At 39.7% G+C, this 22607-nt stretch overlaps 2 protein-coding genes across 2 annotated transcripts; both read right to left on the bottom strand.

The window, feature by feature from the left end:
* Nucleotides 1–4718: 4718 nt before the first annotated feature.
* LOC148869055 (corytuberine synthase-like) lies at nucleotides 4719–6836 on the bottom strand. The gene is made up of 2 exons (XM_088969551.1): nucleotides 5754–6836; nucleotides 4719–5492 (listed from the first exon to the last, which is right to left on the bottom strand). Exons 1-2 carry the CDS (start codon nucleotides 6600–6602, stop codon nucleotides 4884–4886), a joined length of 1458 nt encoding a protein of 485 aa, XP_088825677.1. The 5' UTR covers nucleotides 6603–6836; the 3' UTR covers nucleotides 4719–4883.
* Nucleotides 6837–17920: 11084 nt separating this feature from the next.
* LOC148869056 (putative (S)-N-methylcoclaurine 3'-hydroxylase isozyme 2) lies at nucleotides 17921–22122 on the bottom strand. The gene is made up of 2 exons (XM_088969552.1): nucleotides 21162–22122; nucleotides 17921–18708 (listed from the first exon to the last, which is right to left on the bottom strand). Exons 1-2 carry the CDS (start codon nucleotides 22008–22010, stop codon nucleotides 18100–18102), a joined length of 1458 nt encoding a protein of 485 aa, XP_088825678.1. The 5' UTR covers nucleotides 22011–22122; the 3' UTR covers nucleotides 17921–18099.
* Between the last annotated feature and the right edge of the window lie 485 nt (nucleotides 22123–22607).

Here is a 22607-nt window from a genome sequence, read left to right on the forward strand (position 1 = left end):
TTTTCAAATATGATTATTGAACTCGACCCAACCTGTCTCATAAATAATACCACTATTATTGGTAATGTTTTTATTTTTTATTTTTTTCGCTTTTGCAGTTCGCCATTTCAACGTGACTTTGGCTTCAACGAGGGCAAAGAGTCAAAGAACTATGTAACTTTCCATACTAATACGAAGTTCGGCTTTAACCCAAACGAAAGCCCAATGAAGACTGGCCCAAACTTGAGCCAATAGGGTTGGATAAAATTTGGTATCCGATTTAAAGATTTTAACTGCATTGGACTCGGACTTTTGGGCCAAAGAACATATAAGTCTGTTCAAAATCAGGAGTTATATGCACAATGAGGAATAATGTGTTTCTTAGGGGTTGTTCGGTTTTAGGATTTTGAGGGGGCGGGGGGGAGTTGGTCAAGAGAACACCCCCGCCTAGACTAAGTTGCCCTTTATTTCATTAATTAAAGAAAGAAAAAACAGGGGGAATGGGAAATAATGAAATCTTGGAAAACTAGATTGATCCCTGGTAATGGGAAATAATGAAAACAATGAGGATTTCTTATTATTATTATTATTTTTTTAATGGTAAGAATGTCAATGTAGAATTTATATTTACTAGATAAAAGGTTGATCCCTGGCCACTTGAATTTGACAACTTTGGCCGATCCAGGCCCAGCCCATCTACGCCAGGATAGGTATTGTTGCTTTTGAAAATGAAAAATCAAAATCGAGTTTAATTTCAAACTTTGGTTAAAAAGGAAAAGACACCTTAGTCCAAACAAGAATGGGCCTTGGGATCTACCTCTAGAGTCTAGAGTGCAAATATTCTCCTGTCTAATTTGAGTTTGGGTAAATCTCTTAAATTATTCAACTGAAATTGATTTACTCCACCTTATTGTTTAGTTATTATCTTAAAATACCTGAATTTTTTGACAATTATCTAAAACCTCTTTCGTTCTTAATTTCTATCTCTGTTCACATATGGCATCATGTAAGTGATAATTATTTTAAAATTCTTAAAATACCTTTATTGTTTACTACCATTGTTGGAAGTTGCAGCGGTGGCGGTGATCATCGTCGCAGGCAACGATAGCCACACGATCACCGGTGCTAGAGTCGACCCTCTTTCCTTCTCACCAACCCAAAACTGGCCTCTCTCTCTTTAACGAACATTCTCAGGAACCTTCTCATTGGATGATGAATCGTAATAGGACGACAACCATTGACATTCGTCGGAGAATTCAGTCCCCAAGGTCGTCGGCCTCGCAATTGAATGGTTGAGGTTCATCAATCAGGTGGCGAGCGGAGGGAAGGAATAGAAAGACATTGATCGGGGGCGTGGTGGGGTCAGGGAAGGTGGTGCAGGACATGTTGCTTCACCCAGGCCAAGGCTTTGTTGGAGCCCGTCATGTTCAGAAGATACTCAAGCCTTGTTCTTTGCGCCACTACTCTATTTTTCGTCTCAAGGTGGGAGACGATGAACAATGACTTCTCTCTCTCTCCTGCTGCTGCCCCTTCCCCCGCCCCCATTGCTACCACCACCACTGGTACCCCTCCGAACGATTAGTAAAGGCACAATATCATGCCATTCCGAGGAGACCCTTTGGAGAAATCGCCTCTAGACTAGGGCAACGCGCAACCGCTGTTGTGGTGGTAAGGCCTCCACTCAATTTACAAGCTTCCGTCAGCCATAAAATCGGAGAAGACTCATTGAAGCATCACCGAACTCCATTTTACGGACCAAAAGCCCATCCAACTCCATGTTGCTATATCTCTTGCCTTCTTTTTCGGTCATGAATTACCGAAGCACAGAAATGCCCTCAAAAGCATAGATAAAGGAAATAATAGATACGCTTGGAGGATACAGATGAAAAAGAAATAAACAAAAGGGAAGAAAAACAGAAACACGAGTAAGCAACAAGAGAAAGAAAAGCGATTAAAACTCACAAAGCATTGGCGTGGTGTATATCAACCTCTAGAACTTTTAGGGACTCTTTGTGTGAAGACTTGGAAAGTTGGTTATACAAGAACTCCATCCTTTTTTATTATTAAGTTTCTTCTTTGTGCAAGAACTCAATAAGAACATACAACATAGAGGCGATAGAGAGAGAGAATGGGCAAAATAGAAAGCTCAGGTTGGATTGAACTTTATATGCTTGACATACCCTCTGAAATACGACGTCGATGTAGTATGAATATAAAACGAGCGTTGAAAGAAAAGAAAGGAAAAAGATTGATCTTTGCTATGTTGATGGTGATCGAGTGGTGGGAGCCACTATTTCAGAACCTAATCCCCAACAAAGACAGCTCAGAAATTTGATAAAATCATAAAACAGAGAGAGATGGCTGTTGGGATTGGGAAATGGCAATTATAGTGTGGACGGAAACACTGACATCCCCTCGCATGAAAAGCAATGAACCGGTTTAGACACCTGGACAAGGTATATTGTTGCGTTCCAATAGTGATCGCGTTGTGATTCTGATTTTATAAGTTGCCCGTTGTCGTGACGATTGTTGAGTGACTATTTCGTCTTGCTGGGTTTGTCACCAGTTTCCTGGAAAATGAAAAAACAGCCTATTGTGTTGCGCTTCGCGCTTCTCGATATAAGCAGAATATCGTTCGATGGCTACGACAAGCTGTGAGTTGAAGTGGATGAAGAAACTTCTCTTGTCCTTGAAGTCGCATATGATAAACATGCACGTTTATATTGTGATAACTAGGCAACTTTGCATATCGCCACAAATCCAATGTTTCACGAGCTGACAAAATATATTGAAGTCGACTGTAGTTTTGTTCGCGATGAACTAGGCATGGGAACATTATTACTCGCCATATTCAAACCACATAGCAGTGGGATGACATCTCGACGAAGACTGTAGGGAAAGAGAAATTCACCTATTTGATGGGAAGTATTGGGACTTCGTCATGTACTAGGAATTCGTCATGGACTAGGATCCTCCTGTCCTCCACCTTGTGGTTGGAGTTGATTCAGCCGCTCAAGGATCTCAGCTAGACGGCTATTGGTTTCATCTTGTCGCTACTGAATCTCCTCCTGTCCCCACTCCACAAAACTGATTCCTTCTTCTCACCCGGCTTGACATTCTTTCACTCCGGGCACCAGACGACTATGATACGAAAATGTTATGAAGTTCTCCTCTCTGGCGAGAGGAAAGAGAGGTTTCCCCGAGCTATAATGGTGAAGGGCACCGCTCAAAGGGCACGTGTAAGATGGGTTCGCATCCGCCCCCTACAGAGCTGCCCCTCAAATATATCCCACGCGTTGTGGGCGCGCGCCACGTGTTCGATTACACGCGAAATAAAGAGACTCGTACGGAGCTCATACGACGGCCGTTAGTTCCCTCTCGCCCAAAAGGGCATCATCCCCTTATCCTCTTTCAGATCTGAAACTCTCTACCTTCTGTAATCCGCCGGAGATTGTTCTCTTCGACTTCCGCTGGTCGATGCCGATGACCGTTCCGGTAGGAGGTAAGTATCCCTCGACCTTCCGTAATCCATTCTCTTTCTCCGATTTCAAACCTGAAACCTCCGCCTTCCGTAACTCTACATCTATGTTTGATGTTTATGAGACGACTGAAACTGCATCTACACACTAGTGTGATTTCATGCTTTTATATATTTCTTGGGATACACAAACGTTAGATTAGTCGTCTTCAATTAAGGACAATTACAGCCAACACCCGCACCTTCAGTCTCTTCACTGTTTCTCGGTTTTCGCAGTGAAGGGTGACCTTGATCTTCTGCACCGTACAAGATATGAGGTTGTTGACGGTCTCAACCGACTCCATGGTGAGCTTAACCGTTGGCAGATTATTGACTAGTATCTGAAACGTCACCGTCATAGTTCGGTTTTCAAACATTTGGCATGCATGTGGAGTAATACAGTAGAGAAGCGCCATTAACTCAGAGATGTCTTTGCTAAACAGGTGCGGGTCTGCGGCAACTGAATCTTGATCTTCTCTATTGTTTTTTTTTTTTATGCTGACAATGTCAGTATAGAATTTATATTTACTAGATAAAAGGCATCGCCCTGGCCACTTGAATTTGATAACTTTGGCCGATCGAGGCCCAGCCCATATGCGACAGGATAGGTATTGTTATTTTTTAAAAAGAAAAATCAAAATCGAGTTTAATTTCAAACTTAAGAGTTTTTTTCGTTCGTTTCCTTTGTTTTGTGTTAGTGAAAAGGAAAAGACACCTTAGTCCAAACAACAATGGGCCTTGAGCTCTACCTAAAAGACAAATGCAAATATTCTTCTGTCTAATTTGAGTTTTGAGATTTTTTTTTCTTTATACGTTGAATCTCCCTGATTTTAACACTTGGGGTTAGATGGAGTAGGACTGTAGAAGCTTCGAATGGAAACCAGTTCACGCGTACTTTTAGAAAATTTTATCTTTGAAAGTGATTTTTAAAAGTATTTATTATTTATTATTTTTATATAATAATAATAATAATAAAAGTATTATTATTATATGTGGTGTGGGTCCACATGTCTCTCAGGTGTACTGATATATAAAATATATAATATAATTAATTATCTGAAAAACTTTGTTTATATGAAAGAATGAAATGAGGATTAAAAATATCATTTACACCGATATAAATAATTGTGTGAAAAGTAGCTCACCAACCACTTGTACGTTGTTAATCATTTTGTTACTCTACTTTTAGAAGTGATCAATGAAGGGGCATTACTACAACAACTTCAAGAGAAAGGCCATGTACTTATCATTGAAGCTTCATCACGTTCTACTACAACAACAACCACATCACATTCTAATTCTAATACAACACTTCAATGAAGGGGCATTAAATTACTACAACACGCAAAGCCATCACATCACATACAGTAACTAGACCTCTTAATAATTATTTTCTCAAGGTGGGAATGACGACGAGAGGGGTTTCTTTCTGTAAACCCACCCCAAAGCTATCGGCCATGTCTAACTCATCTTGGTGCATCCCGCCAGGAAGGCTCCAATCAAAAGTGTGGACAAGAGCAGCAAGTATCAGTCGAACAACTCGGGTTCCCAATGACATGCCAGGACAGATTCTTCTGCCAGCACCAAAGGGTATGTACTGGAAATGGTTGCCTTGGTAATCAACTTCTGAATTCAGAAAGCGTTCTGGCAAGAAAGAATTGGGGTTATCCCATGTGGTGGGGTCTCTTCCAATTGCATATAAGTTAACCAACACTTCGCATCCCTTTGGAATCGAGTAATTCATCACTTCACAACTTTCCAATGCTATGTGAGGAATAAGGAATGGGACCGGAGGGTGTAACCTGAGGGTCTCCTTGACACAGGCATGGAGATAAGGTAGGTTAGGCAGATCAGAGTCCTTCACAGTCTTGTTTCTTCCGATTACCCTGTCGAGTTCCTCGTGGAGCTTCACCAGCTTCTCTGGGTTCCGCAGCAGTTCTGCCAATGCCCATTCAATCGTGGAGGCACTAGTGTCTGAACCAGGTCCAAACGTTTCCTGCCAAAAAAAGTAGAATCATCAGTTCTTGTTAATTACTTAATTATAAGCTAGCTAGATAGCTAATTAATATATATTTGTGTTGTAAATTAAATCCTCTTCTTTTCTTTTAATTCCTTGGCAATATCTTGGGCCTGAGACTGTTAGAGGCGTGTAGCGTTAACTCTTCTGAGCACACACAAGTGGAAACTTGAGAAGAATGACAGATTGGGGGATTATGTAGAGAGAGAGAGAGAGAGAGAGAGAGAGAGAGAGGCAAACCAGAAACATGGCGTCAATCTGGGGATCACTGAACCCAGAATCGAGCAAAACTTGCAATAAATCGTTCTTGGTGTGGTCATTATTCTTCCTTCTTTCATTAATAATGGCCGCCCAAGACTCACTCATCCACTTGACACAAGCTGCCGATTCCTTCCTCAAGCCCTGAAAGTCTGATCCGCCAAGAATTGGGTAGAGGTCGGCTATATTCAAGGTGGCTGCCAATATCATCAGCTGCCGAATCATGCCCTTCATACCCAAGTTAATATCTGTCTTTTCTTCAAAATCATACACGTCTTTGGAGTATATAAGTGCACCCAACATGTTCAAAATACAACCGAATATCACATCAACAAAATTCACCTCCTCTCCTTCCTTCCGTCTGAGAAATTTCATCAGTTCCGATACTTTCTCCTCTCTGGCGTGTACGTGAACGTCCAACATCTTAGTAGAGAAAAATTCAGTCCTCAATATCTTCCTGACCATCTTCCAGTAATCAGTGCAATCAGCCCACACCATGGAGTATTCAATATAGCCCTTAATTCGGACGCTGCGTGGTGCAAAGCGACCTGAAAGCAATCGATCCTGGTTCTTGAGCACCTCCATGGCTGCAACATGGTTCGAAGCCACAACAACGGGCTCAACCCCAAATTTGAGGAGAATTAGTGGTCCAAATCTCTCTGCCAATTTGCTTAGCTCGACATGGGGTTGCTTCTTCATGTTGGGCAACAGGATCCCTATAATTGGCCATGAAAAGGGTCCTGGGGGAAGGTTATTAGGAGATGGTTTAAGGAAGAGTACTACTGAGAGAATGGACAGTATGAAGAAAATAAACAAGGCTAGTAGAGCCATTAGAGTCTATAGAGAAGATGTAATACTAGTCTGTGAAGCAAAGTTGCCTTTGCTCATGACTATATATAGATAAATGATCAAAGCTACCAACTTTTGATTTTCAATTAATTTGAATGGCCAGTATCTGATCTCATGACATTAGATAAGACTAATATAATCACTCTAGCTTATACTTTCCCCTTCACCCATTTAAATATTATATTCACACTTACACAAAAGAATTTGCCTCAAAACATTAAGGTTCAGTTTGGAAGGAGTATAAATACAAATTTGTAGAGTACAAAAATTTTGCATTTTATATTATCTTGTATATATTTGTACTGTATATATTTACATGTTTACTCACTCAGCTTAATTAATTAGCCATTTTCACGTAAAACTTCCATTCTCATTTTAAATAATTTTTATAAAGTGTTTATTGGATTTCTCCAATTTTTTTCTTTTCTTGGTTTTTGATATATAGAAACGCTGATGTGCTCGTTTTAGATAAGGTGCTAATTGGGTTGGACATGGGCTGCTTGATGCAGGACAGTGGTCATGGAAGTCGAAATCCGCTAAGGAGTGTGTAATAACTCACCTATCGAATCAATTAGCCCCGAATATGGATGGCGCTGAAGCGCGCGACCCATACCCGGTCATCGGGACGATTGTCAGGCCCTGATGAGTAGGAGGGTGTGGCAGTCGCTGCAAAACCCGGGGTGTGAGCCTGGGCGGAGCGGCCGTCAGTGCAGATCTTGGTGGTAGTAGCAAATATTCAAATGAGACTTCACCCCCATGGACTAAGTTGGCCTAGCTTTAATTAAACAAACAAACTAGGGCAATGGAAAATGATGAAATGTTGGAAAATTAGGGGTCCATTTGGTTTGTAGTAGGAATCAAAATCGGATTGGAACTGAAATCCTCTGGAATCAGAATCGGAATGGTCCATTCCCATAGTCTGTTTGGTTCAGACAGAGATGGGAATGGGAATTGAAATCGAGCAGGAATGGAATTTCATTCCCAAGAGAAGGGTAGGAAATGACTATTCCCTCAAATGGGGGAATGCCATTCCTACGGGAATAAAAATGGGATTTCGATTCCATCCACCCAAACAGTTGGAATCAAAGTTCAAAGTATCAGAAACGTCAAGTATATTGAAAAGGCAATTTTAAGAGACGTATCGGGATATACCTTGGATACTCATGCGTATCGGAGAAAAATTAGGATACACTTGGAAACACTTTAAATATTTTAATAAATCATAAAAATACAATAACAACACTAAGTATAAGACCTAAATGAGGTCTATATATATTAAATTAATATATTTTAATGGTTTTACAAAAAAATATATTGTAGTTAATTATAATATCACTAAAAATCCTATGCTTAACTATAATTTATAAATTAGTATTCTTAAGTTTTAATGTTTTATTGGATGGAAAAAACCCAACTCTCGTATCCAACTATAAAAAATGCATTGGCACAACTTCTATGTGAAAATATAATTAATAATTATTTATTATTTACTTCCAAAAATTATAAAAAATAAATAAACATTATATAATATATTCAAAAAATAGTTATTAAAGAAGAAATTTCAATTGCTTTGTGGATATGATAGATCATCAATATAATTATAATATATTCAATCATTGTGATCAGATGATAAAATAAATAAATTTATTTATTTATTTATTTATTCTAAAAATAAAAATAAAAAATAATTATTAAAGAAGAAATTTCAATTAATTTATGGATATGATAGATAAATCCATAGATCTAAAATATATTTAGTCTTTATAGGAAGAGAAAAAAATTATATTTTCAAATTTTTTGTTAATTTATATTTTTCCTAAATATCTTCACGAAATTTCTATAAATCTACTAATAACAAAAAAAAAATTGTGATTTTGAATGTAAGAAATGTAGATCAAAATAAATTTAAACATTCAAGAAAAAAAATCACAAGATGTTATTAAAGAATTGAAAAAAAAAATTACCTATTTTTTAATATTTTTTAAAAATTTTGAAAAATCTTAAAAAAAAATTAACGATTAACAATTGTTTCTTGCCAACTTTTGCAAATCCAGTAGTATAAGAATGAAGTTTGGAGTTTTAAGTCATTTGAGGTGAAAGAAGACTTATTTGGGGAAAAAGAAGTTTGTTTCCCCCCTTTAATTTTTTTAGTTTTTGATCGTATCTTTTTCACCCCAATAGGCATAAAAAAAGACTAAATATTTAATTTTCATGCATATCTCAAATTTAATTTTCAAAAATACGATATCATACGCCCCATATCGAATCTATCACATCAAAATTTTAAACCTTCATTCAAATCCAAATAACCCATTCCGATTCTGATTCAAGACCCTATTCCCACGAGGCCACGATTCTTTTAAATTAACGTCGAACCTCCCTGGTTGTATGCGATAAAACACGTGGGATTTGGTGGAGTAGAAGCTTGGGATGGGTCGTCCAATTCACGCGTAACTCGTGGGACGACTGACCGTACGACTCTGAAATCTGAATTTGCTTCAATCTGACGAACAAGAAAGAGGCAAACCGGAAGCGTGGCATCTCCAAACAGGGGATCACTTCCAAAATAAGAAACAGGGGATCACTCATCACTGAACCCAGAATCAAGCAAAACTTGCAAGAAACTAATCATTGTTGGAGTGGTGCATTATTCTTCCTTCTCTATTTAACAATGGCCGCCCATGACTCATTCATCCGCTTAACACACGCTGACGATGCCTTCCTCAGTCCCTGAAAGTCTGATCCGCCAAGAATTGGGTAGAGGTCGGCTAGATTTGGGATGGCTGCCAATATCATCGGTTGCCGAATCATGTGCCCTTCATACCCATGTTATTATCCATCCTGTCTTCAAAATATCCTTCCTTCCGTCTGATAAATTTCATCAGTTCCGATACTTTCTCCTCTCTCGTGTGTGCCTCAAGTAGAGAACAATTCAGTATTAATTAATTAATTACTCCTTTTGCAAAAAGTATTTCTTGTAGGTCAAATTATCTCTCATTAATTAATTATTTATTTTTGTAATTAATGCATAATTTTAAATTTTAATTTTAATTTTTAACGCCTGGTTAGAATTCTATTCTTATTAATTTCGTTAATCAAAAACCCTCATTCTCATTAAAATCTTTCTGTTGGTATAAAACTACAAACTTAGCAATAGCAAGATTTGAACCTTGCATTTTTATTTTTAAATAATTTTTCTATTTTTCTTAATATATACTTATCAATAAATGTTAGAATTAATTATTAAAATGTATGTATTAATAGTTCCATCATTTATCAATAATTACTAAGTGTGTCCTGATATCTTGAATTTTATATAGATAATTAAATTACATTTTTTTTACTTTTAAATAACTTATTTACAATCATATAAAACTTATAACTATATTTATTAATATATTTTTAGAATTTATTTGGATTTTTTAACATATTTATGCGTATCTTAATATTTTTTGGACGGTGTGTGATGCAAAACAACCTGAAAGTATTCACTCCAGGTTTTTGAGCACCTCCATGGCTGCAACATGGCTTGAAGCCAGACAAGATGTATTAGTCCGTGAAGCAAAGTAGGCTTTGCTGATCATGGCTATATATAGATCACTGATCAATGACGAGTAACTGGCATTCTGTCGTTTTCTTTTCTCCCTGTCACAACTTTTGATTCTCAGTTTGAATGACGAGTAACTGTCATTCTGTCATTTTCTTTTCTGTGTATCATGAGAGGAAAAAAACAATCTTTATCAATTGAAATAATTTTTTTGAACCTTTTTTTAATCTTACCTCCTACCCATTTATAAAAATGAAAAAAATGGATGAATAGTCCAAACCCTAATATCAATAAAAACAAACTTTTTAATATAATTTTTAAAATAAGATAATTTCTTAAAAAAACATATCAAGAAAGGATAAAAACTCTATTCATTCTCTTCCTCCTTCAAACCACTTTCACCTTCATTGCTGTGTGATAGGGAGAGAGAAAAAAAGATGAACACCTCTGGCAACGCCAATCTGCCGCCCACCTCCACCCTCAAACACTACTTTTGCTTTACAAATATCAGTGAGAGCATTGAGAAGGAGACCGGAGACCATACAAGTAAATATCAACGGCGAAGGAGATCGGAGATCAGGAGAGAGTTTGACCAAAAACTTCCGCCTTTGCCTCTGCCTCTGCCTAATCGAAGTCAATACACTGAAGTGCCCAACACAATATAGAAGGGGCAAACCTTCATGTGACTGATGAATCTAGGAAAAGTCCTAAACAATGAATAAGATAAAAGAGTCAAATTCAAACCAGGTCCAATCAAATCTGAGTCCAATCTGATAAATATTAAATCCAAATCCCCTTCAGTGTCCGTAAAGTAAAGAGTTAACAAGTCTTTAAGAAAGTAATCACTTTCTATACATATAATAAATCTAGGGTGTTTTCTGCCAAATCATTACATAACCAGATTGTTTGTGAGGGAAGGTTCTTTTCCTACTAATTTGATTTAGTAGTCCCGTGTCCTCTCCAATGTCCGGGTTTGGTTTGCTGCTCTGAATTCCCGCCTAACCAAGGAAAATCTGACTAGTAGGGAAGTAACTCTGGTTTGGTTTGCAGCTATAACCGGATTAGCTTTCTTTGCCTCTAACATGATTATAGATATATATGACAAAAATACTAAAAACTCAAAAACTGATTTTGTTTGGAGCTGGGTTAAAAAATCAATAACAGAAATCCAGATATCCGCAAACAAGTTGTTGACTTCAAAAATGGCAACCAGAGCAATGCAGTTTAGCAAGCCACTGATAAAAATGTTGTTGTTAGCCATGATCAATAGTGATGAAGGAAGATTTGGCCCGACCTCATAATTATGCAACACGTGGTAAAGACAACAGCTCGGCACAAAAGCACGCCTAAGGTGCGAGCATCAATGGGAGAAACCAGCGGACCGAACTCCCCTACCAGCAGTCCGAACTCCCTACTAGGAGCCCGAACTCTCCCTTAGGCCCCAAGCCACTCAAAAGACAATAACCCGAACTAGCCTGCCTTATAGCAGTTCGGGACACACTTCACCGAACTGGCCTGCCTTATAGCAGTTCAGGACACACCTCACCGAATGGGCCTGCCTTATAGCAGTTCGGGACTCACCTCATCGAACTGGCCTGCATTATGGCAATACAGGACATACCTCTGAACTCAACACTTCACCTCGCTCACCACTCCAGCACTTCGCCTCCAGGACACCAAACTGAACAAACCGTACCATGCCTAACACCGAGGAAGTTCGTACCCAGGGGTGGCGCACCTGACTGACTTGGGATCTGAGGCTTGACGGTCGCACTTCAAACGGCCACCTGCCACCGCCATCTCTAGTTACAGAGACGGCTCTGACAAGGAGCAGTGGCGGTTCTGTCCCAGTAGAAAGGATGACACCCGAACTGGCAGAAACAGAGGTAATCAAACCGGACCTGATAAAGGCCTCAAAGTGAGTGCGCGAAGTGGTTATAAAAGTCCCCCTACCCCCAACAACAAGGTATGTGAACTTTGCGCCATCTAGTCTTTACTTTGCCTTTGAGAGAATACTAACTTGAGCTTCGGAGTTATCTCACCGGGTTCCCCCCGGAGTTTCCTCATCTTCTCCGTTTCAGGCTCCCCGTTGCTCCAGTCAGAGGCAAAATCGTTGACAGCCAAGACCAGCTGGATTGTGCTCCATCAATTGGCGGCGTCTGTGGGAATCGCTTCTAAAAGCCTCCCTCTAAATCTCTCTTACCTACTCTTACAAAAAACTCCAACACCCATGGCTTCCACCAACAATGTCGGACGTGGAGCAAAAATAGCCACCATCGCAGAGCAACTCCAAGTTCCCGTGGTGTGCATTGGGCAGTTCACCATCCCTCTTTCAGTGGATGGGATCCCCAGTTTGATTGTGCCACAAGTAGTGGTGCCTCTAAACCCTCATTCATTGAACACCCCTCTTCCACTCCCTATTGAAACAAACTTTGCTGAACCAACTGTTGTCCCACTGGCAACCCGCCAGAACCAACTGGACGACCTAATGCAATGTGTGCGGGCAATGCAAGCCCAAATGCAACAATTCCAGCAACACCAAGTACTACACCACCTCTTCCAACACCATTATCAGCAGCAGTTCCCTCAGCTACCCCTAAACCAGTCACTACTCCCCCCCCCCAGCACCCTGTTTCGAAGTCGGTTAAGGCCTCCCCTCAAGGTGGACGACCTCACGAGGAGAAGCATCCCAACCCCAAAACCCCCCTAATAGTCAGGCCTCATCCCCAGGCCGAAAGCAAAGAAAAATTACCCCCGCCTCGCAGCTCGCAGGTGGGTTAGGAACCTCGCCCACAAAGTCACCGCGGCACTCCAAGCCCGAGTTCCCACTCACGGAGAACCGGTTCAGTGCCCTAGCAGCAGACCAACATTCCGGGCCCATCGAGCTCGGCAACACGGAGGCCAGCTGCGCCAGCGCCAGACCCGCTCAAAGAAGGCACCGGTGAAGTTGTCGAACTGCTACCCGTGTCCTACCCGAGCTCAGAGGCAAGGGAGAGACGAGCTCGGACAAGGTAAAAATTGTCCCAATTCTCTCAGTTCCTTCCCCCCTTTCATCAAAACTTCTGGCAGTCCCCAAGCCCAGAGACTTCAAACTTCCATCTCTGGACAAGTATGATGAGTTATTTGACCCCAATGACCACATCGACGCATTCCAGTCACAAATGCACCGCGCTAGGGCCAGTGAGTCATGCATGTGCGTGGCCTTCACCACCACCTTCAGGGGGGTGGCCCGCACCTGGTACTAGAACCTAGCTACCGGGTCAATAAGAAGTTGGGCCCAGTTCGTGCAGATCTTCACCGCACACTTTGTTACCAGCAAGCGGGACCCCAAAACCGAGGAAAGTATCTTCAGGGTAATCTAGAGGGAAGGAGAATCCATTCGGAGCTACATCAAGCGGTTCAATGAAGAATGCTTGCAGATACCACGGTTAGACCCTGTGGTACAGCTCGCAGCGGCCAAAAGAGGGGTAACGCACAAAGAATTCAAATGACACATGGTGGCCAGCCAGCTAGCAACCGTGGCCGATTTCCTCAAGCTCGTGGACAAGTTCATGAGAACAGAGGAAGAAATCAACCAAAGAACCGAAGGCGGGGTCGAAAAAAGAAAAAGAGAAGGTGAGCCCTCCAACCCAGGCGACAGAAAAAGCCAGGCCCGAGAGGCGAAGCCAAACTAGCCGTCCCGAGCTCCCTTAGCAGTTCGGATGGATTACACGCCGTTGAACACAAGGCGGACCGAGATCTTGATGATGATCAAGGACGCCCCTACATAAAGTGGCCACCTCGCCTAAAGAGTAATCCAAACGAGAGAAACAAAAATCTATACTGTAGTTTTCATAAAGATCACGGTCATAGTACCGAACAATGTAATAATCTCCGGGATGAGATAGAGGGACACATTCGTCGCGGATACTTGAAAAATTTTGTACATCATGACAATAATAATAAAGCAGGTCGGCAAGGGGAGCACGGAAAGGATGCCCCCCAGTCCAGTAGCAGACCGACCGAAGCCTTGCAGCGACCTCCCCCAGAAAAGATGCCAGTTCGGGGAACCATCCACGTGATAGTGGGCAATTCGGTGGTAGCAGGTTGCACTTCGGCAGTAGCATGGACGTCAGTTCGCGAGGCATCCCGAGAGGAGCAAAACCCTCCAAAGAGGCCGAAGACGGAAGAACTGATCTTTTTCACAGAAGATGACGCATGAGGTGTTCACTATCCCCACGATGACTCGCTCGTCATAAAACTAAGGATCAGCGACTTCGAAGTCCGTCACGTACTTGTGGACTCAGACAGTTTGGCGGACGTCCTCTTCAAATCAGCGTTCGACCAACTACAATTGCAGAGAAGCGAGTTGAAGCCCGTGCACACTTCTCTGGTGGGCTTCAACGGAGAGGAAGTCAAGCCCCTAGGGAAGATAACAATACCTGTGGAAGTCGGCACATGGCCTTGCGCGGCAAGACTCAACCACAATTTCTCGGTGGTCGCGATCCCCATACAACGCCATAATAGGGCGGCCAATTACGCATATTCTGCGAACAGTGGTCTCCACCTACTATCTAGCAATGAAGTTCCCCACAGACTTCGGTGTGGGGGTAGCGCGGGGCGACCATCTTGAGTCCCGCAAATGTTATGTTGTCGCCCTAAAGGGAAAAACTAAGGTAGCCGACGACCTCGAACTGGAGCGGCCTACGGAGCAGGGCAAGGAACGAGCTTCGCCCATTGAGGAAACGGTCATGATCCTGACCTCGGTTACAGATCTTGCACGAACGCTACAGATCGGTGCTTCCACCAAGGAGCCTCTACGAACTGAACTGGTGAGTTTCTTCAAATTTTAGATATTTTTGCATGGTCCACGACGGATATGCCTGGTATTGACCCTGACCTTATAACTCACAAACTTAATACTGCCCCTGTAGTTAGACCCATTAGACAGAAGAAACGCAACTTAGCCCCGGACGCTGGAGGGAAGTCGACGAAGATGTCAAAAAGCTCCTCGCAGCAGACTTCATAAGGGAAGTTCATTACCCGAGCTAGGTAGCCAACCCAGTGCTGGTGAAAAAAGCAAACGGCAAGTGGCGCATGTGCGCCGACTACACCGACCTGAACCGAGCTTGCCCAAAAGACTACTTCCCCATGCCCCGAATTGACCGACTAGTGGACGCGACCTCGGGACATGAGCTTCTAAGCTTCCTCGACGCCTACTAAGGCAACAACCAAATCAAGATGGACCAGTCCGATGAGGAAAAAACCAACTTCATAACCAAGTTCGGCCTGTACTGTTACAAGGTCATGCCCTTCGAACTAAAGAATGCTGGGGCGACCTTCCAAAGACTTGTAAATAAGCTTTTTCAGCCCTTAATTGGCACGGAAATAGAATGTTATGTAGACGACATGGTCGTCAAAACACAGTTCTTGTAGGATATAATAAAAAAGACTTAGATTTTGTCTTCCAAATTCTGCATCAATATAGAATGAGACTGAACCCAAACAAGTGTGTCTTCGGTGTCACCTCGGGTAAGTTTCTAGGGTACATTGTCAACTGGCGCGGTATTGAGGCCATCCTATATATGAGACCACCCTGAAAAATAAAAGAGGTTCAGAGGCTAAACGGCCGCATAGCCGCTCTGAGCCGCTTCATGTCCAAATCGGCAGACCGCTGTCTGCCTTTCTTTAAGGCAATCAAAGGCAAAGGGTTTAAATGGACTCGAGATTGCCAGCTCGCGTTCGACGAGCTAAAAAACTACATCGCCAATGTGCCAACCTTAGCCAGACCCGAGGAGGGCGAGGTCTTAGAACTGTACCTCTCGGCAAGCGACAAGGTGGTCAGTTTGGTACTAATAAAGGAAGTAGATCGGGTCCAGCGACCCGTCTATTATGTTAGTAAAATTCTGTAGGGAACAGAGATGAGGTACCCGCAGATAGAAAAAATAGCGTATGCACTGGTGATTTCAGCTCGAAAACTCCGCCCGTATTTCCAGGCTCACACCGTCGTCGTCTTGACTGACAAACCTCTAAGACAAGTCTTGCTCAAGCCCGAGGTTTCTGGTCGGCTGACGAAGTGGGCCATCAAACTCAGCGAGTATGACCTCTAGTACAAGCCACGGATTGCCATTAAGGCCCAAGCCTTAGCAGATTTTATCGTCGAGTGCACATTTAGCCTCGAAGCCCCTGGACCGGTTGAGCCCGAGACCCCCAGTTCGGGTGAACCCGGAGCTCCCAAGCCAATAGATAAATGATCAAACCTACCAACTTTTGATTTTCAATTAGTTTGAATGGCCAGTATCTGATCTCATGACATTAGGGGCCCGTTCTCTTTTCAGTAAATTATTTACCCGGTTAAATGCACTTACCCAAGTAAGTGTTTCCTAGGAAAGACTTAACCAAGTAAGTGCATTTATCCATGTTCTTTTATTTCCCATGTAAATAAGACAATGATCATTTTAGTCATAAAAATCCATTATTACAAGGGGCATTTTTGTCATATTCAAGTGTTGGCAACTTTCCCCCAATATGGGAAAGTTATTTGCCAACCTAGGAATACTTTGGAAAATAAACTTTTCCTGGTCCTCGCATAAATCTAAAAAAAAAACATGAGATTCTTGGTCAATGAGAATCAAAATCCCATTGATCACCAACTTTTTCCCCTCTCAAAATCCAGAAAAAGAACTCCCCTATATAAGATCAATATAATCACTCTAACTTATACTTTTCCCTTCACCCATTTACATATCATTCACATTTACACGGAAGAATCTGCCTCAAAATATTAATAAATTGGCCATTTTCACGTAAAACTTCCAATCTTCTTTTAAAATATTTTTAAAAGGTGATTGCTAGATTTCTCTTTTTTTTTTCTTTTTGGGTTTTGATAGAAACGGTGATGTGCTTGTTTATTTAGATAAGGTGCTCATTGGGTTGGGCATGAGCTGCACAATGCATACTTTACCCCCAAAGACCAAGTTGGCCTAGCTTAATTTTTTTCTTTTTCTTTTTTTTTTTTTTTTTTTGGTATTAAAACTGAAACAAACAATAGAGTGCCGTAATCATTTTTCTAAACTGATTAAGTTGGCCTAGCTTTATTTCAATGTCCATTAATTAAACAAACAAACAGCTGGGGCAATGGGAAATGATGAAATCTTGGAAAACTAGATACAATGCAAAATGGATATCAAATTCAAGTACTTACGACTTACAAGATATCTTGCAAATGTCAGTGTAGAATTTATATTTATATTTACTAGATAAAAAGGTATCACCCGCTTGAATTTGATAAGTTTGGCTTGGCCGATGCACGCCCAGCCCATCTACGCCAGGATAGGTATTGTGATGTTTTTGAAAAAGAAAAATCAAATCGATGGAGGTTGTAGCTTTGATTGAGCCGCTCTCACTGAATTGTTTAAAAGAAGTTTCAGTAAAACGACATTTATATATATTGGTTGTAAGACAGCTATTTTAATTTGTCTTTCTAATGTTTTGGCAAAAAATTATTTATAGGTGCGACGCGGTTGCACGAGAGAAGTTAAAAGAGAATGCAGAGAAGGGAGAATTAATGAAGGAGAGAGTGAATAACATGGACAACCTTTATCGTATATATACTTTTTCTGAACCTATGGATTTATTTTGGTTGGACTGCATTTAACATTCTTTATTTTGAGGATTTATCTCTTTTTTGCAGTTAAAAATAAAATGCAGTCTTTCCTTTTTCTATGTTTTTTCCTCTCTATCATAATTTTGTTATCAATGAAGGATACAACAATTTCAAGAGAAAGGCCATGAATTTATTGAAGCTACATCACAATCTACTTATACAGATGCACACACAATGCCGCCATGACTGTGCTAATTAACACATACAGTAATTAAGTTTCCTTGCGAAAGGGAGACAAACAAAAGCTATATGAATACTAATAGCTTAATATAACTAGACCCCTTTAATTACTTCCTCAACTTGGGAATGACCACCAGAGGGATGTCCTTCTGGAGAGCCAGCCCAAACTTATCGTTCATGTCTAGCTCATCTGGGTGCATTCCATCAGGAAGGCTCCAATCAAAAGTGTGAAGAAGAGAAGCGAGTATCAGTCGAACAACTCGAGTTGCCAATGACAACCCTGGACAGATTCTTCTGCCGGCACCAAATGGTATGTACTGGAAATGGTTACCTTGGTAATCAAGTTCTGAGTTCAGAAATCGTTCTGGCAAGAAAGACAAGGGTTTCTCCCATGTCTTGGAGTCTCTTCCAATTGCATATGTGTTTACCATCAGTTGGCATCCCTTTGGAATCGTGTAATTCATCATTTGACAAGTTTCCGTTGCTCGGTGAGGAAGAAGGAAGGTGACCGGAGGGTGTAACCTGAGGGTCTCTTTGACACAGGCATGGAGATAAGGTAGGTTTGGCAGATCAGACTCCTTCACGTTGTTGCTTCTTCTGATTACCCTGTCGAGTTCCTCGCGGACCTTTACCAGCTTCTCTGGGTTCCGCAAAAATTCTGCCATTGCCCATTCAATCGTGGAGGTACTAGTGTCTGAACCAGGTCCAAACGTTTCCTGCCAAAAAGCAGCATAAGCTAATTGTTGTAACTTTTTGTTCTTTTTTTTTTGTCCTTGGCAATATCTTGGGTCCGAGACTGTTATCAAAAAGCAAGTGAAGAATCTTCCCCCCCAAAAAAAAAACGCAAGTGAAGAAGAGAGGTATTTTATCTTTGTAAAGGATAGGAGAGGCCTTTGTTAGGGTCAAAATACAAAGCAATAAAATTAATAAGAATTTTTTAATAGTTATACCTAAAAATAACAAGGTGATTCTCTAGAATCTAGGTCAAAATACATACAATTTAAATGCAACTTTAAGCCACTAAGCCAACCTTCGTTTTGTCATAATCAACAAAATAAAATAAATTTTATCTAAACATTTAAATGTAATCCGAATAAATAATATATATTTATGTTCAACAACTTTAATTAAAAACGAAAAAAAATAATATTCAAAGTTTTTATTTTGTAAGCTAATGAAATAAATTTATAAATTTATATTTATATCAAAAAGTGGTTTTAATGTCAATAAATTTAGGGGTTATAACCGATAAGAGGAACTTTTTGCTTCTAATATCAACTAAAGTAACACTTTTGGAAGAATTACAACGTTAAGGCAACTTTTTTCGAAAAATATCATTTAGGAGCAGTGACATATGAAGTTTCTTTACCCTTCTCATTCAAAACAATCTCTCCCTCACTCTCTCTTTCCCTCTCTCACTCCCTGTCTTTCTTTCTCTCGATCTGTTTCAAGAAAAATGAGGATACCGTATGGTATATAAATTGAAACTTTCTCCCCTTTATTTTTCTCTGTCTTTCTTTCTCTCTCTCCCTCTGTTGAATATGTGGGGGAGTTGTAGACGCCTTTGAATATGTGGAAGAATGATCTGCCAACGACACCCATACCGAAAGCACCGCTGACCTCGTCTAGGATTCGGTTCGGGTCAGGGCTCTCGAGAAGTCTCTGACGTCCCCATCTGATCAGTAGAAATCTTTCTTTGAAGAGTTAGCAAAAGAGAACAAGGTCTCTGTTTTTGTTTTTCTCCAGAACACAGAGAGAAAAGGAGAGAGAGAGTTGGTCTCTGTTTTTGTTTTTCTCCGGAACAGAGAGAGAGAGATATGGTCTCTGTTTTTGTTTTTCTCCAGAACACTGAGAGAGAGATGAATGGTGACCAAGGTCATCTCATTTTGATCGAGAGAAAGAAAGACAGAGAGAGGGAGAGCGTTTTGAACAAGAAGAGTAATTTTGTCCAAAAAATACGAATACAATTTGTATCGCATACATATAAAGACCTCGTATTTAAGTTCTCTTATTTGATATTTTTCACAAAAAGCTAATTCGAAATTGTAATTCTTCTAAAAGTGTTATTTTTGTTGTTATTGGGGGCAAAAAGTTATCCTTATATGCTAGAATTAAATTTATACAAATAAAAATATTAATAATAGAATAATTATTTTAATACTTAAAATTTATAAATTTGAACATGATGTGTATCTTAAAATTTGTATAAATTATTAATTAATACTTTAATTTATATTAAATAGCAACATATTTATTATTTACAAAAATAAAAATATCATTTATAAAAATAAAAATACTATTTACCAAATATTTGAGAATATAATATAAATTGAATTTTTTGAATCAGCTAATCTACTTTCATATCAAAAAATGATTATTTTATTTCATAAAATTTATATAAATAAAAATATTATTAATGGAATAATTATTTTAGTGATTAAAAATTACCAATTTGCATATGACATATATCTTAGAAATTATAATATATTTGACATACTTTAAGTTAAAATTATAAAAATATTGTTTACCAAACATTTGAGAATTAATTTTAATTGACTTTTTGTTAATGTTAAAAATTAAAAATAATAAAATAGGAAATAATTGATAAAGTAGTTGCATATGTTTTGTGCCTTGAACTTCAATAGAAAATAATATAATAATAACTTTGTGCATGTATTAATTTGTAAAAAGAAATATAATATGTTCTAGCACTCTTGACTAATACATTATCAATAAAAGTGTATGATTTCTATGTATCCCACTATATCAATTGTAATATATTTCTTCACATATAACATTAAAATATGCAATTTCTATGTATTTATACATTAATTATGATTATTTTGACCTTAAATATAATATTATTAGTATATTTGTGAAATTTATATTCATTTCCTAGCATATCCCAACATTTTCATATTTTTTTGTGCATATTCATGTATCCATGTGTTTTTAAAACATATTCATATCCGAGTAATTTTATTTAATACCCGATACCAATACTTTAATCCTTAATTATAAGCTAAATATTGTAGATTTATGCTTTTTTTCCTTTGACAATATCTTGGGCCTGAGAGTGTTAGAAACATATAATTCTTAATGAAGATACAGAAATGAAAACTTGAAAAGAAAAATATGTATATATACAGTGAGAGAGAGAGTGGCAAACCAGAAGCATGGCGTCAATCTGGGGATCACTGAACCCAGAATCGAGCAAAACTTGCAAGAAATCATTCTTGGAGTGGTCATCATTCTTCCTCCTTTGTTTAACAATGGCGGCCCATGACTCATTCATCCGCTTGACACACGTTGCCGATGCCTTCCTCAAGCCCTGAAAGTCTGATCCGCCAAGAATTGGGTAGAGGTCGGCTAGATTTGGGATGGCTGCCAATATCATCAGCTGCCGAATCATGCCCTTCATACCCAAGTTATTATCCGTCCTGTCTTCAAAATCATACACGTCTTTGGAGAAAATAAGTGCACCTAATATGTTCAAAATGGAACCGAATATCACATCAGCAAAATTCACCTTCTCTCCTTCCTTCCGTATGAGAAATTTCATCAGTTCCGATACTTTCTCCTCTCTGGCGTGTGCCTGAATGTCCAACATCTTAGTAGAGAACAATTCAGTCCTCCATACCTTCCTGACCATCTTCCAGTAATCAGTGCAATCAGCCCACACCATGGAGTGTTCAATATAGCCCTTAATTCGAACGCTGTGTGGTGCAAAGCGGCCTGAAAGCAATCGATCCTGGTTCTTGAGCACCTCCATGGCTGCCACATGGCTCGAAGCCACAACAACGGGCTCAACCCCAAATTTGAGGAGAATTAGTGGACCAAATCTCTCTGCCAATTTGCTTAGCTCGACATGGGGTTGCTTCTTCAGCTTGGGCAACAGGGTCCCTATAATTGGCCATGAAAAGGGTCCTGGGGGAAGGTTATTAGGAGATGGTTTAAGGAAGAGTACTACTGAGAGAATGGACAGTAAGAAGAAAATAAACAAGGCTAGTAGAGCCATTAGAGTCTATAGAGAAGATGTAGTACTAACCTGTGAAGCAAGTAGGCTCTGCTCATGACTATATATATGGATAACTTACCAAATCTTCTAACTTTTGATTCGCAGTTTGAATGGCGAGTAGCTGACATTCTGTCCTTTTTATTGTATAATTTTTTATTCCCAATTTAAATAAACAGTTCAGCCCAGGGTCAGAATTTTTAGGTTCACAATTAGGACAGACGTCAGCTCAGTATTTAAATATTTATAGCTTTGCAGTAGAAAATCAGAAATCTGCAATGGGCTATCCATACTTCTCGGAAACCTGAAAGATGGGATATAAGTGATTATTTTTGGAGGAATTTTATTTGAATACGTCTGTCTATTGTATCAACTTGTCATTTTATTGACCTTTGGTCTTGCGATGGGCTACGAGCTCAATCATATCTGAAGCTCTGTTTGTTTCGTTGTAGAATCAAAAGCAATACTTTTAGAGATCAATATAATCACTCTAGTTTATACTTTTCATTAACCCATTTACATGGAAGAATCTGCCTAAAAAGATTAATACATTGTCCATTTTTCCCTTTTATTTCACGTAAAACTTTCATTCTTCTTTTA

This window comes from Nelumbo lutea, chromosome 2, assembly GCF_056320005.1.
Source record: "Nelumbo lutea isolate HS-2025 chromosome 2, American lotus-T2T, whole genome shotgun sequence".
NCBI lineage: Eukaryota > Viridiplantae > Streptophyta > Magnoliopsida > Proteales > Nelumbonaceae > Nelumbo > Nelumbo lutea.

Excerpts from the sequence above, each read along its gene's own strand:
- LOC148869055 (XM_088969551.1), bottom strand. The coding sequence starts at position 6,602 with ATGGCTCTACTAGCCTTGTTTATTTTCTTCATACTGTCCATTCTCTCA. Across the intron at positions 5,493-5,753 it reads AGATTGACGCCATGTTTCTG|GAAACGTTTGGACCTGGTTC; the intron begins GTTTGCCTCTCT and ends TTTTTTTGGCAG.
- LOC148869056 (XM_088969552.1), bottom strand. The coding sequence starts at position 22,010 with ATGGCTCTACTAGCCTTGTTTATTTTCTTCTTACTGTCCATTCTCTCA. Across the intron at positions 18,709-21,161 it reads AGATTGACGCCATGCTTCTG|GAAACGTTTGGACCTGGTTC; the intron begins GTTTGCCACTCT and ends GCTTTTTGGCAG.